This window comes from Podarcis tiliguerta (assembly GCF_965153285.1).
Source record: "Podarcis tiliguerta genome assembly, chromosome: Z".
NCBI classification, from domain to species: Eukaryota; Metazoa; Chordata; class Lepidosauria; order Squamata; family Lacertidae; genus Podarcis; species Podarcis tiliguerta.
Window position 1 is genome coordinate 8,998,160 of NC_139553.1, and position 13,805 is coordinate 9,011,964.

The window sequence follows — 13,805 nt, forward strand, 5'->3', positions numbered from 1 at the left end:
CCACTGTTGGTTCTCCTTAATGGGAAAAGGCTGTAAAAGCTTTCAGTTTAGGTCAAGAATTTGTCAGGCCAATAACAGTCTGTCCTGGCTTTTAGCATGTTCTCTAGCTTTGACCTCCCAGTTCTAATCTTTGACTCAACTCCTGTTTTTCCACATCCTGAGTCTGTCCCCCTCTCCCCATAACTACTGATGCCTCAATTCTAAGACAATTAAGCGACTGGGCTAATCATGATATGAGCAGCATCAGGGTTAGTGAAGAAAGCTAGTATACCCCCTGCCCACACACACACACACACAAACTGTCAAGCTCCTGAATTCTAACTGGACCAGCCCAATGGATGAAGCAAGGTTTTGCTCAATCAGGAATGTAGGGCACACAAGAAAGAGAGATAAGTCCTTCATCTGCAGCACAGCAGAGGTTATTCCAAACTCCCAGAGCAGCACGATGGAAGTCCCATCTGCCATCCATGCAAGTAGCTGGAGATGAATTTGCTAATAGTGCTGTCAGAATTTATCATCTTGTAAACATGGCTAATGGACAAAGACAAGCTCTATAAATTTCCAGACAAACACAAGTATTAAATCAGGTATTAAAGAAAAAGAAAACAACCCACAACTATAAATACTAAATTGGGCCATGAGGTTGACACTGTCTGTCCTGAATCCATCCCGGCTAATGTGATTTAAGTTTTGCCAGCATGCCAGCTGCAGGGAGAGAAAGGAAGGAGTCTTGACAAGAGGAACAACAAAGAAAGTGCCCAATGAAAATGCAGAAGGGGTGGGAAAACCTTTGTACTCAATGGCCATATCCCCTTCTAATAATTTTTATGGGAGCAGCAGACTAGAGGTGGGACGGTCTAGAAGCATAAGTGGGTAGAATTTAATTTTATATTTGTACAGTAAGGTGGTTTTTACACAAACACACGCACACACACACACCCCTCTGTCTTCAATCCAAACAAGCAAAAAAGCATGCTTAGAGTTCCCTCCTTCCAGGCAAAAATACTCAGTGAGTTGCAAAGCAAGGCTGGTGAGAGGTGTGGCCTGAGGAGAGTCTCAAGCCTGAGACAGAAGAAACCTGGATGCTCAGATTTAAGATGCATAGGCTGGTTTTAGGGTCTCCTTCTCCCACCATATTAATCCTACATGGATTCCTCAACACCTCCTGCTTCTTTACTAAATACACTAAGATGGAACCACTTCTTCTAAAATGGGTTGAGGCCATTTGTGTCCTTCCATCAGAAGTTATTCCTACATTTTGACTCCTCAGAATCTGCCTTCAGCTGGAACAAACAAAAAGAACATATGAAAAGCCTGCTAAATCAGGCCAATGGCCTATCTAGACCAACATTGTGTTCTCAAACCAATCCTGCAAGAAGGACCCAAGCACAAGAGCACTCTCAACTCCTGTGGTTTCTGGCAACTCCTATTCAGAAGCATTACTGGTTCTGACCATGGAGGCAGTGCATAGCCTTTGTGGCTAATAGACAAAGTGTTGGTGCTGACCTTTAAAACCCTAAACAGCCTTGACCCAGTATACCTGAAGAGGCGTCTCCACTCCCATCATTCAGCCCAGACACTGAGGTCCACCTCCAAGGGTCTTCTGCTGGTTCCCTCACTGTGAGAAGTGAAGCTACAGGGAACCAGGCAGAGGGCCTTCTTGACACTGGCACCCTCCCTGCAGAACACCCTCCCATCAGATGTTAAGGAGATCAAGACTACACAACTTTTAGAAATCTGAAGACAACCTTGTAGTGGGAAAAGTTTTATGTTTAATGTTTTATTATGTTTTTATATATGTTGGAAGCTGCCCATAGTGGTTGAGGCAAGATGGGTGGGGTATAAAAATTGTTTTTAAAAAATTGTTTTAAAAAATTGTTGTTGTTGTTGTTATTGTTAGCCAGTTTTATTTAACATTTTTTACATTTTTTTTCCTGTAGAGAGAGGCTCTATTTCCCAACATGACCCAGCCAGCAAATGAAGTGCTTTTGCTCCTGCCAGGCAGATGGAAATAATTACACTGGCTCCTCGCATAACCCCTTTTCCATTGCAGAGCTGGCATTTTAAGTACATAAGGAGAGCCTAGCTCCTGGATTGTGTTAAATGGCCCATCCAGTCCAGTATCCTCTTCTCACAACAGCCACGCAGATGCCCATTGGAAATCCACAAGCAACATTTGAGTACAGCAGCATGTCTCCTCATTTGGGAGTCCCATCAACTGGTACTGATAGGCATGCTGCCTGTAACACTGGCAGGAGAACACAGCCATCACAGCTACTAGCCATTGATAGCCGTATCCTCCATGATTTTGCCCAATCCTCTTTTAAAGCCAACTGAGGTTAATGGAACGGGACACGGGTGGCGCTGTGGGTAAAACCTCAGCGCCTAGGACTTGCCAATCACATGGTCAGCAGTTCAAATCTCCGCAACGGGGTGAGCTCCCGTCGTTCGGTCCCAGCTCCTGCCCACCTAGCAGTTCGAAAGCACCCTTAAGTGCAAGTAGATAAATAGGTACCGCTTTATAGTGGGAAGGTAAACAGCGTTCCGTGTGCTGCTCTGGCTCGCCAGATGCAGCTTGTCACGCTGGCCACGTGACCCGGAAGTGTCTTTTGAATTATGGTGCTGGAGGAGACTCTTGAGAGTCCCATGGACTGCAAGAAGATCAAACCTCTCCATTCTTAAGGAAATCATCCCTGAGTGCTCACTGGAAGGACAGATCCTGAAGCTGAGACTCCAATACTTTGGCCACCTCATGAGAAGAGCAGACTCCCTGGAAAAGACCCTGATGTTGGGAAAGACATCACAAGGCACAAGGGCACAAGGAGAAGGGGACGACAGAGGACGAGATGGTGGGACAGTGTTCTCGAAGCTACCAGCATGAGTTTGACCAATCTGCGGGAGGCAGTGGAAGACAGGAGTGCCTGGCGTGCTCTGGTCCATGGGGTCACGAAGAGTCAGACACGACTAAACAACAAAAGTTAGTGGTTTGATCAAAAAATAGTGGAGAGTTCCGCAACAATTCTACACGTGCAAATAGTACTCAATGCAAGATCACATAAAAAAACAGTTCACAAATTATCATGAATGCACAATAAAAGGGGCATCTGGAAACCCTTCAGAGTGAAAACTACAACCATTAGGAGGTGTCAATACATTAATACACCCCGGGACTAACAAGGATGAATGATACAAAATTCTTTCACCTTGGTGCTCCTGCAGACGTACTAAGCTGCCGTATTCATGAGACTGCCTCCCTGCCACTATTAAGCTTTAATTCACCATCAGGAATTATAGGCTGGCTAAGAACTGTTTCCTTTATCTTTCTCCCTCTCCTCCCACTGCCTTTTTTTTAACCGCCTGACATGTTAATTAAGAATAAATTACTATCAAAGCAAACATCAGTTGCTGCTGGAGGAGGGTGGCATAAAAAGCAGGGGAGGTCCACAGCTCAGTGGTAAAGTCTCTGCTTTACATGCAGAAGGCCCTCAGTATCTCCAGGCAAAGACTCATCTCTACAGCTCCAGAGAGGCAATGTGAGTTAATGCAGAAACCATGGAGCTGATTGACCAGTGGCCTGACCAGTACTAGGTGGCTTCTTGTGTTTCTGTTGTGAGGTATCCAGCCTCATTTAACCAACATGCTTAACTCCAATGAATGAAGGGGTTAAGACCATAGAGATCACATGCCTGCCTTGCCAGGCTTAGATAGGTCACTCCCCTTCCCCTTAGAAGGAAGGCTTACTTTGTTGTCTCACATCCCACCATGGGTCATTCCATATCAAGTGATCTAAAAGTCAATTTTTAAAAAAAAAATAATTCACACCCTCAAAAATGGGATGAGATGAAAAATTAAAATTTTAGATTTAAACTTAGTTTTGATCACTCAACAAATGTAGAAATTATAGAAAATATTAAGATATTTAGATGACATGAGGTAAAAAAGTTTGGATCACTTCATATGAAATGACTCCCACAGGAACACTACCAGAAAGGAAGTCTAAGCTGTATGCTCCATGCGTAGACCATGTGGCTTAAGCAAGCTATCTCTATGTTTCTATACAAAAAGTTCAGAAACATTTGCCATTTTAGAACCTCAGTTATACTGCCCGTCTTTTCTTGCTGCTGTGTGGGAAAGAACATAAATCTGACCTTTGTAGAGTTTGTAAGTAAACAATTTTGAGCTTACCAGATGTGTAGCCACTTTCTATGTCTAGAAAACTGGGGAACTTTGGAAGCAATTTAGAAGGGGATATTTTAAAGGTCTAACAGCCTATACTGTATTTCTGTGCTTTACTTTGCTGTGTGTATTGTGATTTCAAATCTCTGCTGGGGCTCCCTCGCCAAAAGGACCTAGATCTAGACATCCAGGGAATTCTTTTTTTATATCTCTATGCCTATTTTATTCTTTAACTAAAATGCAAAAAAGATCACCCAATTTCTGTTTCATCCAGCCTTTTATTCAGGACCACGAGGACCAGAATCTTAACTTTAGTTTATTTGAAATGCAGTAGCATATCCGACAGACTGCAATGTAAACATGCAAGTTAAATTGAATGTCTATAGACCTTTCCGAACATGGTCTGCTCCTACTTATGGAGTTGTACTACACAAGTGATCCAATGGTTTTCTGGCTCTTAGGAAGCTGCCTTAAACCACCAGTAGGGGGAGTGCTGCTGATGCACATCAACTAGGAACGCCCCCAGGGTCACCACTAGGAGGCGTGCCTTTGGCCCTCACCTCTCCAGGCTTTGGACAGGGCCACGCCCCCCAGAATCCTTTATCAGACTACCCTTCAATATGTGGGGCAGGTGATGGCGTAACCTCCCTTCTTCCATCTACAGAGAAATACCAATGCCTAATCGCCAATACCAAGAACGTTGTGACGATTTGCTATGAGGTAGGCAAAAACCAAGTGGCTAGTGCCAATTTGCCAAGTGGAAAAATTCCTACCAGGCCCCTTAACGGCGACCAACCAAGGTCCATAGCAAGGTCAAAGAACGAAAACCTTATAGGGCGGGATGGTGGGGAAAGCAGGAACAGCTGGTAAGTGGCAAAGAGGGAGATCCCCGACCATGTCCTGCTTTAAATAAGGCAGGCCACACCCCCAGAGCCAGCCGATTGGCTGGCCAGGAGGTGACATGGCTGGGAATCCCCCCAATCGCACGGGGGCTGGGTTCCAGCCGCCGCGCACGTGGTGAGGCCATGAAGCCCGTGACTCCACCTCCTCTGAAGGGCGGAAGTGGCTTTCCAGAAACTGGGCACCACTACTAAGGCTGTCTCCTTAGTAACTCTACATTAGGTGCAGGAACCTAGAGAAGGGCATCTCAAGATCAAGTCCTACTTACTTGCTTCCTATAGGTTGGCCTCTGTGAGAACAGGATGTTGGACTAGGTGGGCCTTTGGCTTGATCTAGCAGGGTTCTTCTTAAGTTATAGATGCTCCTGAGCATGTCCATCCGTCAGCAAACATGGGTTGTGTAATTTCCTAAGCATCCCATCCCAGTTTATTGAACTGGGAAGCCTAGGAAGTGGCAAATCCTACCCACACTGGTCTCTGGTATGATCTAGCTGGGCTTTTCTTATGTTCTTAATACATGCTGTTCTTTTGAAATCTAAATTCTATGGTGGTTATGTTTTACCTCCACTGTCAGAGGTAGTTGCTAGGAATTACAAGTGAGGGGCGTGCTCTTGTATTCAGTTCCTGCCCATACATGTGGATTTTACATTGGGGCATCTGGTTGGCCACTGTGAGAACTAGACTAGATGAAGTGCTGGACAAGATGAGCTTTTTGCCCTGATCCAGCAGGGCTCTGTTCATACCTGGCCTCATATAGATAGGAGAAAGTTATCCATCAGTTAACCTGGTCCCAAATGATTTAGGGCTTCAGAAGTTAAAAGCAGCACTTTGACATGGGTTTGGAAATTTATTGGTGGGTTTAAAAAAAGTTGTGGGCACTGTCATGGTGGATAAGCTTTTGCAATAAGTAAAATTTGGACTGCAAATAAAACATTATCTCGCAAATTTAGTGACCATTAATAGAGTTCTTGGAAAATGCAAAATCTAGTTGTATTCAACCACATATTTACATGAGAATATCTGCTTATTAGTAGAGATATGTGATTTGTTCTTAATCACTGACAGAGGCTAATTAATGGTATGAGGGGGGAAAGGGTGGTGATGGTTTTGTTTTATGCTGAAACTTTAGAACAGTCAAGAACCTGTCCATAAATATCAGTGTGTCCAATGAGTAGCAACTTCATTTAGTTTTTCCATGCTTTCCATGTTGTGCAATTCTAAACAGTGTTACTTATTGAAAGTATAGAACCAGATGTTTGGTGGGTGGAGTGGGAGAGGGGTTAGCAGATTTCCCAACAACAATTCCCAACAACAAACCAACCAACCAAATAGAAAGCATCTCATTGCCTACACCCTGTATCCTTGGCCGAGTCTCCTTAGGAGTCAGTAGTTCTTACCTACTCAACATCAACAATTCATTTATGATGATAAATGCGCTCAACAGTGGAAGAGGCTCCCTGGAAAGGTGGTGGACTCTCCTTCACTGGAGGTTTTTAAACAGAGGTTGGATGGCCATCTGTCAGGGATTCTTTAGCTGAGACTCCTGCACTGCAGGGGGTTGGACTAGATGACCATTGGGGTCCATTCTATCTCTACAGTTCTATGATTCTATCAATCTGCCTTAGTTCAGTAATGAACAGGAGTCCTTTAAGGGCATTTACAAGTATGAAGCATGACCTGCCTAAAAATGAAGTGAAGAGGAGGAGGTTTTGGCCCAAAAAGAAGAAAGTGTTATTCGTCCTGTGTGCAAAACAGAAATCAATCCAGCGAGTATGATCAGTCCACAAATGATACATGATTAACCACATTTATCTTCTCATACACACTGTTTCCTTCGCACTGCACAAAATGGGGTGGAACAGCACAATGACAACACGACTTGCATAATTAGTTACATAAATTATGAAAGTTGCACAGTTGGACCTGAGATTTAATAAATATGTTTCTGAAATAAGAAGAACTGCAGCATAACAGAAGCAGCGCTGCATGTGGTGAATACAGGGTGAAAAGAAAAGTGATGCCTTCTTACATTTCCAGCTGCTGCTACTTTATAGGGCTCAGTCTCAGCGTGGCGGTTGCTGTAACAACAGCAGAGAACTGTTCTCCTAAGCCACTGCCTAATGCCCAGGCTTATACCTGGTCCTGCCCTGCCCTGCCCTGCCCTGCATCCAGCATGAGCCTTGCTTTGTACCAGATGTTAACTCACCTGAGCTCAGCACTTGCGTCAAGACAGTGGCCTTTGGAGCAAATCAATTCAAAGAAACTTCTTTTTAAAAAGCTAATCCACAATTAAGTGCTGCTACTTAACCCAACAAAAGCTTGCCAAGAAACAGAAGGTAGAGCTGAAGAAATTCACTCACAATTTGACAGCATTTGCACATCTTGGGAACAGCCAGATCTGTCATATGCCCCAAAATTATTTCTTGGCATACAAAACAACTTCCAGCAACTTCATTTCCAGAATAACTACTAAATTGGCCATTTCTTCTAAACCATACACTTAGGGACAAAACAAATAGCAGCAGGATGCTTATAGCCAATATCTTTGTAAGTCTGCGATTTTTAAATAAGACCCCCTTCTAGCATGTTGACAATATGTTGGTGTCACTGACAAATGTAACTGCATTTAAAAAAAAAAAACACACAACAACAACTAAGGTGCCAAAGCATATTATGGACTGGTTTCCAATAGCCCTTTATGGTAGTTTTTGGGGAGCACAATGCTAAATAAGTTCTGAGAGGAAAGGAAAGATTGTCCAATGCTGCATACCAAGTCTTGCTATTTTGTACCAGCCACTGCAAGGGCCATAACTCTGGGACAGGGTATCCACTTTGCATTTTTGCACACATGTTGTGGTTGGAGAAGTGCAAACTTCAAAGGATAGCTGTGTTCTGGTGCACATATAGTTTCAGAAAATGAGAATTAGGTAGTTTTGCAATAAAGTAAGAACCAAGTCGAAGTTCTCCCCCATCCCTTAGAATGTCAGAAAGTTAAAGCTCCAGGGCTGTATTTAACAAAGTTCTATCCACAATAGACCCAGTGAAATTAACATACCTGTCATGGAGAAAGTGGATAGAGAAAAGTTTTTCTTTATCCCTGGCTCATAACATTAGAACTTGTGGACATCTAATGAACCTGAATGTTGGAATATTCTTCACAAGGCACAAAGTTAAACTATGGAACTCACTACCACAGGAGGCAGTGATGGTCACCAACTTGGATGGCTTTAAAAGAGGATACAAATTCATGGTGGATATAGCTATCAGTGCCTACTAGCCGTCATGGCTATGCTCTGCTTCCACAGAGGCAGAAGGCTTCTGAAAAACAGCTGCCAAAACAACAACAACAACAACAACAACAAACCACACGCAGGAGGGGAGAAGATTCTTGTGCTCTAATCCTGTTTTGTCAGTTTCCTACAGACATCTGATTGGCCACTATGAGAGCAGGATACTGGGCTAGATGGGCCCTTGGCCTGATCCAGCAGGGCTCTTCCTATGTTCTTATTTGCCTTTTTGTGTGTTGATGCTGCTGCAAGAGAGTGGATGGGGGTGATTGTGTACTGCAGTAAGTGGACTGGACCCTTCAAGACCCATTCCAGAATGCATCTCTCTAAAATCCTATGTCACTTTCTGGTAGCAAGCACAGAAGTTCTTGCAGGAATGTTTATTCCTCCCCCCCCCCCCATCATCACATCAACATTTCAAGAATGGAGCTCTCTTCCCCAAGGTTTTCTTCTGAAAGCCCTTTTGCCTCATCAATGCTTCAATCTCCCTGCCTGCAGCATAAATCACGTCTCAGATAAAGTCTTGCTAGAAAGCTTTCTTCAGCTTCAATTTCTTCAGAGATAGTGACTACCACAAGGTAACCCACCAACCTTCCTGGCTGAGTGAAGATTTGAACCCTGGTCTCTAAATTCATAGTTTCATATAACTGTAGAGTTAGAAGGGACACCAAGGTCATCTACTTCAACCCTCTGCAATCACAGCTAAAGAGTCCTTGAAAGATGGTCAACCAGCCTCTGTTTAAAATCTCCAATGAAGGAGAATCCACCACCTTCCAAAAAGAATCCATTCCACTGCCAAACAGCTCTTGTTGTCAGAAAGTTCTTCCTAATGTTTAGTTGGCATCTGCTTTCTTGTCATTTGAATCCATTGGTTCAGATCCTATGCTCTCACTGTTGCTTCACTGGCCTGATCCAGTAAAACTCTCCTTATATCATCTGCATTGTCTTGATAATTATCTTAGGTATACTGGGAGGGAGGGAAGGAGGGAGGGAGGGAGGAAGGGAGGGAAGGAGGGAGGTTAAATGGTAAACAGTTTTGTGGATATTAGAATGTTTTATGATTAACTGGTCTATACATTCTCAATGAAGAAATAAAGCACTGATTGCAACTAAGTTATATTCAGAGTCAAATAAATGGATTTAAGTTAATTGTGTCTACTAGGGTTGTATCCATCTAGGTCAGTCACATGCATCAATGGGTCTACATTTGATACAGCCCAAAGCCTGGGTTGGTCACCAGGCCAGGGAAGACTGTTCTGCAGTGCAACAGAGTGATGGAATCCCTGCAATAGCAACAACAAGCTTCACCAACATGGCTGGTGATACTTACATTGTAGAGAATGTCAGTCCAACCCTCCATCGTGATACACTGGAAAACAGTGAGCACAGCAAAGAGGATGTTGTCGAAGTTGGTGATTCCAAAGTTGGGGCCCTCCCAGTACTGCTTGCAAATTTCTCCTTCTTCACATTGCCTTGCAGGCCTCTCCTCTCCACAGGGGAAATCTCCCAGCCTCTCCCCTATGAAGAAGGAAGGGGAAAGAAGGGTGGTGGGTGAACAGAAGTAATCTAGAGCAGAATTAGAGAACACATCAGGTCCAAGGAGCAAATTTTGGACAATGGGGTGGTGATGGGAGAACAAGATCTGCCCAATTTGGGGTGCCTTCTATGTCAACTTTTAAACACCTGCTGAAAACTTTACCATTCTGCCAGGATATTGCCCTTCAGAATACTGTTATACCATTAGTCCATCTAGCTTTGTATTTCCTACACTGACTGGCAGCAGCTGTCCATAGTTCTTGGAGACACTGGGAATTGAACCTGGAACCTTCTATGTGTAAAGTAGATGCACCTCTTTCACTCCCTCAGTGAGCTCAGAGTCTAACTCCTCCGCATCCCTCACCCCTTCTCATTTCCTTAGGGATCCCTACAAAACCAGGAGGGCACACTTTTTCTAGTCCAACAACAAGCAGGTGTGAATTATGCACCTGTGTCTCAATTAGCCCTTGCATCTGAAATCAACCCCATCTTCCAGTTCCCACTGCTAATCAGGGAGATCCCTTTGTTTGACAGCTCCCTCCCTGAACTACTTTTGCTGCCTGCTTCGAATACTGCTTCTCCACAAGGACAGCTCCCGTTGCCTTAAGCAGATGAGAGCAGGTTGGGTTCATATGCCTCCCCAGTTGCACAAGGGACTACAGCTCCAGGAAACTCCTGTGGACCAGTGGCCTTTTAAAGAATATCATTACTGTGCTTTGATAGGGAGAAGGTACAGACCAGTAGCAGCTAGCAGGGCAGAAGGCGTGGAGGCCAACAATAGGTGGCACCCGAGCTAAGGACAGGCAGAGCCACCTAAGTCTTCCTGTTGAGTTCTATGTCCATTCCTGGACAGGAATAGCCTGCCCACTGCAGTCCATGCACTGATAACCTTGAGGCTAGATTACTGTATGTGGGGCTGCCCTTGGATCTGGCTCAGAAGCTCCAGCTGGTGCAGAATGCTGCAGTCAGATTGCTGGTCAAGAACATGGGACACCACTGTTAGAGCAGCTGCATCTTCTACCGAGCCAAGTTCCAGGTTCTTGTTTTGATTTACAACCCCCTGAACATCTTGGGTCTGGGATACTTCTGAGATCGCCTGAAGCCTTCTATCATCTGCAGGAGCATCTCTAGCTGCTCCCAGAGATGGCGAGGCTCATTTGACAACAACGAGAGAGAGAGCCTTTGGTGTCCTTGGCCCAGTCCTGTGGAACCTCCTGCCAATAGAGATTCAGCAGGAGCCTTTTAAACACCTGCTGAAAACTTCTCCATTCCACCAGGCCTCTGCAGAGAATTAAGAGTACATTCCCTCCATGGTCTACTAATGTTCATTTTTAATTATTTTGCTTTTAACTTTTTGTGATTTTACTGTACGGTTTTATGGTTTTATATTGCTATAAATCACTGTGATATATCTTTATGGTACAGCAGTACACAGATATTTTTATATAAATAAATAACTTAATAAGAGGACAAAGCCACTTCCGAGCTAGAGAGGAGGTGGGGTTGCGGGCTTCACGCCCCCTCCATGTGCGCGGGGGCTGACTCTCAGCCTCCGAGTGATTGAGGGAATCCCCGGCCGTGTCATCCCCTGGCCAGCCAATCAGCTGGCCTGGAGGCGTGGCCTGCAGTATTTAGCTGATGCGGCCGGGGATCTCCCTCTTTCAGCCGCTTCAGCTGCTCCAGTTTCCCACCCTCCCTCCCTTTAGGTTTTCTTTCCAACATTGCTATGGACCTCGGTTGGTCGCCGTTAAGGGGCCTGGTAGGAATTTTTTCCACTTGGCAAATTGGCACCAGCCTCTTGGTTTTTCACCTACCTCGTAGCAAATTGTCACAACCTCCTTGGCATTGGCGGTTAGGCATTGGTATTGCTCTGTAGATGGAAGAGGGGAGGTTACGCCATCACCTGCCCCACATATTGAAGGGTAGTCTGATAAAGGATTCCGGGGGGCGTGGCCCTGTCCAAAGCCTGGAGAGGTGAGGGCCAAAGGCACGCCCTAAGCAGTGACCCCGGGGAGCTCCTAGTTGATGTGCATCAGCAGGACTCCCCCTACTGGTGGTTAACCCTTCCCAGGCTTCAAGCAGACAGGCTGAAGCCAGATAGTCGATTAGGACCAAAGCCTAAGCCAAAACCGCTCATTACCTGTAACCAATAAAGTTGTGGCCATTTTTAGCCCATTAACCTAAATAATTGTGTCATGTGTCTTTATTTCCACTGGAGGGGAGACGGGAACTCGCCACGCAACACTGACACTAAGGAGGAAGAGGAAGCTGACAATCAGTTGTAAGTAAGAAGGCAGGCAGGTGGGCAGACTGAGGCTGGTGGGGCAGTCCTAATAGACTGTTAGAGCAGAGGCAGTGCAGGGAGGTTTAAGGAATGAGTGAAGCACAGGTAGAGCTAAAAAAGGCACCTGCATGAAACCCTGGAGAGTCCCTGCTGACCAGTGTGGACAATACTGAGCTAGATTGAGCTCAGTCTGACTCATAAGGCAGCTTTCAAGATTCCTATGTTTTAGAGGAAAAGCCATGTCTCAATGGTAGAACATCTGCTTTGCACACAGAAAGTCCAAGATAGAATCCCCAGCATCTCCTTGTAAGGCATTGTGAGACTCCTGCCTGAATCCTGCAGAGCCACTGCCAGTAAGTGCATGGAGAACTCAACTAGATGGATCAATGGTCTGAGTATAAAGCAATTCCCTGTATTTGTATGCCCCACTCTGAAGAATAAACAAGAGGGCCCCCAAATGCAGCAAAGCTGGCTCACCACAATTTTAATTAAGTAACAGAATATATTTTGGAGGAGAAGGGAGCAAGCCCAGAGTCTGAATTTACCTAACTGCACCAGTAATCAAAGTTATACAAAGCAGGGTGTGGGGAGGGTACAACCATTTAACTCAAGTCTTGCGAAGGTTAAAGCTGAAGTCTGCATGGTTTCTCTTGTTTTTGCAAAGTCTATTGTGGTGTTAAGAAAATGATATTCTACAGCAGATCATCTACTATGAAAATATTGATGGAAAATGTTCCCATACGCATCCCCATACGTATACATTGCATTCACTGGTTATGAAAAGGCCATCAATATTATTGAAACCTGGATTATACAACACGCATGATGTAACTGCAGAGTTGATAGCAGACAAAACTGCAAAGAAATAGCAAAGAAAGCGACAGCAACATATAATTTCCATATAAAGACCAACCCAATACCTTTGAAAAGAAGCATAAGAAAAAGAGATAGCTTATCACCTAAGCCTCAAAAAGCTGGAATGGTCAGAAAAAGGAATCAATGTTAACAGAAGATATCAAAGTAAACTATGATATGCAGATGATACAGTTGTGATAGCTAAGAGTCAACAAAAACTGCAAGAAATGCTGGAAGAATTAAAAAATGTAGGACTGAAGATGAATCGAGCTAAGACTAAAGTAATGTTTAATGAAGACAATTATATAGAAGGTAAAGAAACTTAGCAAGTTGAGGAACACATCTATTTAGGACATAAAATCATACTGGGTAGGAAAAAAAATCCAAACAACATAAATAAAGATGAGAATAAAACAATTGTGGGTGGCTGTTGGAAAACTCAGCCCCGTAATGAAAAATAAAAACATTTCATTAGATTTGAAAGATGAAGTGTTCAATATGTGCATATTGCCAGTATGTGTTATGGAGTGGAGAACTGGACCATGATGCAGAGGAACATGAACAGCTTAATAACAACACAACACAAAGATGGATGTGAAACACTGCAAAACAAACTAAGAAGATTCTGCTGCTGATAGGCAAGGCAAGGGGCACAGAGCTATCCATGGTACTGAAGCCCCCTTACCCACAAAACGACTGGTTAACAGACTTGTTTTAATTCTGCTTCCTGCTCCATTCCGATCCCCCAAAAGTCATTGCCTTTTTTAT

At 44.2% G+C, this 13,805-nt stretch overlaps 2 protein-coding genes across 11 annotated transcripts in view; one reads left to right on the forward strand and one right to left on the reverse strand.

Annotated features, from left to right (window-relative positions):
* The window catches only part of SLC31A2 (solute carrier family 31 member 2), a 526,804-nt gene that overhangs the window by 477,966 nt on the left and 35,033 nt on the right, over positions 1-13,805 (forward strand). The gene's annotated exons all lie outside the window — the stretch shown is intronic.
* Positions 1-13,805, reverse strand: part of CACNA1B (calcium voltage-gated channel subunit alpha1 B) — a 323,575-nt gene that overhangs the window by 193,287 nt on the left and 116,483 nt on the right. For all 10 annotated transcript variants that reach the window (XM_083422809.1, XM_083422808.1, XM_083422807.1 and 7 more), the window contains exon 6: positions 9,693-9,880. In XM_083422809.1, coding sequence (XP_083278935.1) covers positions 9,693-9,880 — 188 coding nt within the window. The remainder of the gene's footprint in view (positions 1-9,692; positions 9,881-13,805) is intronic.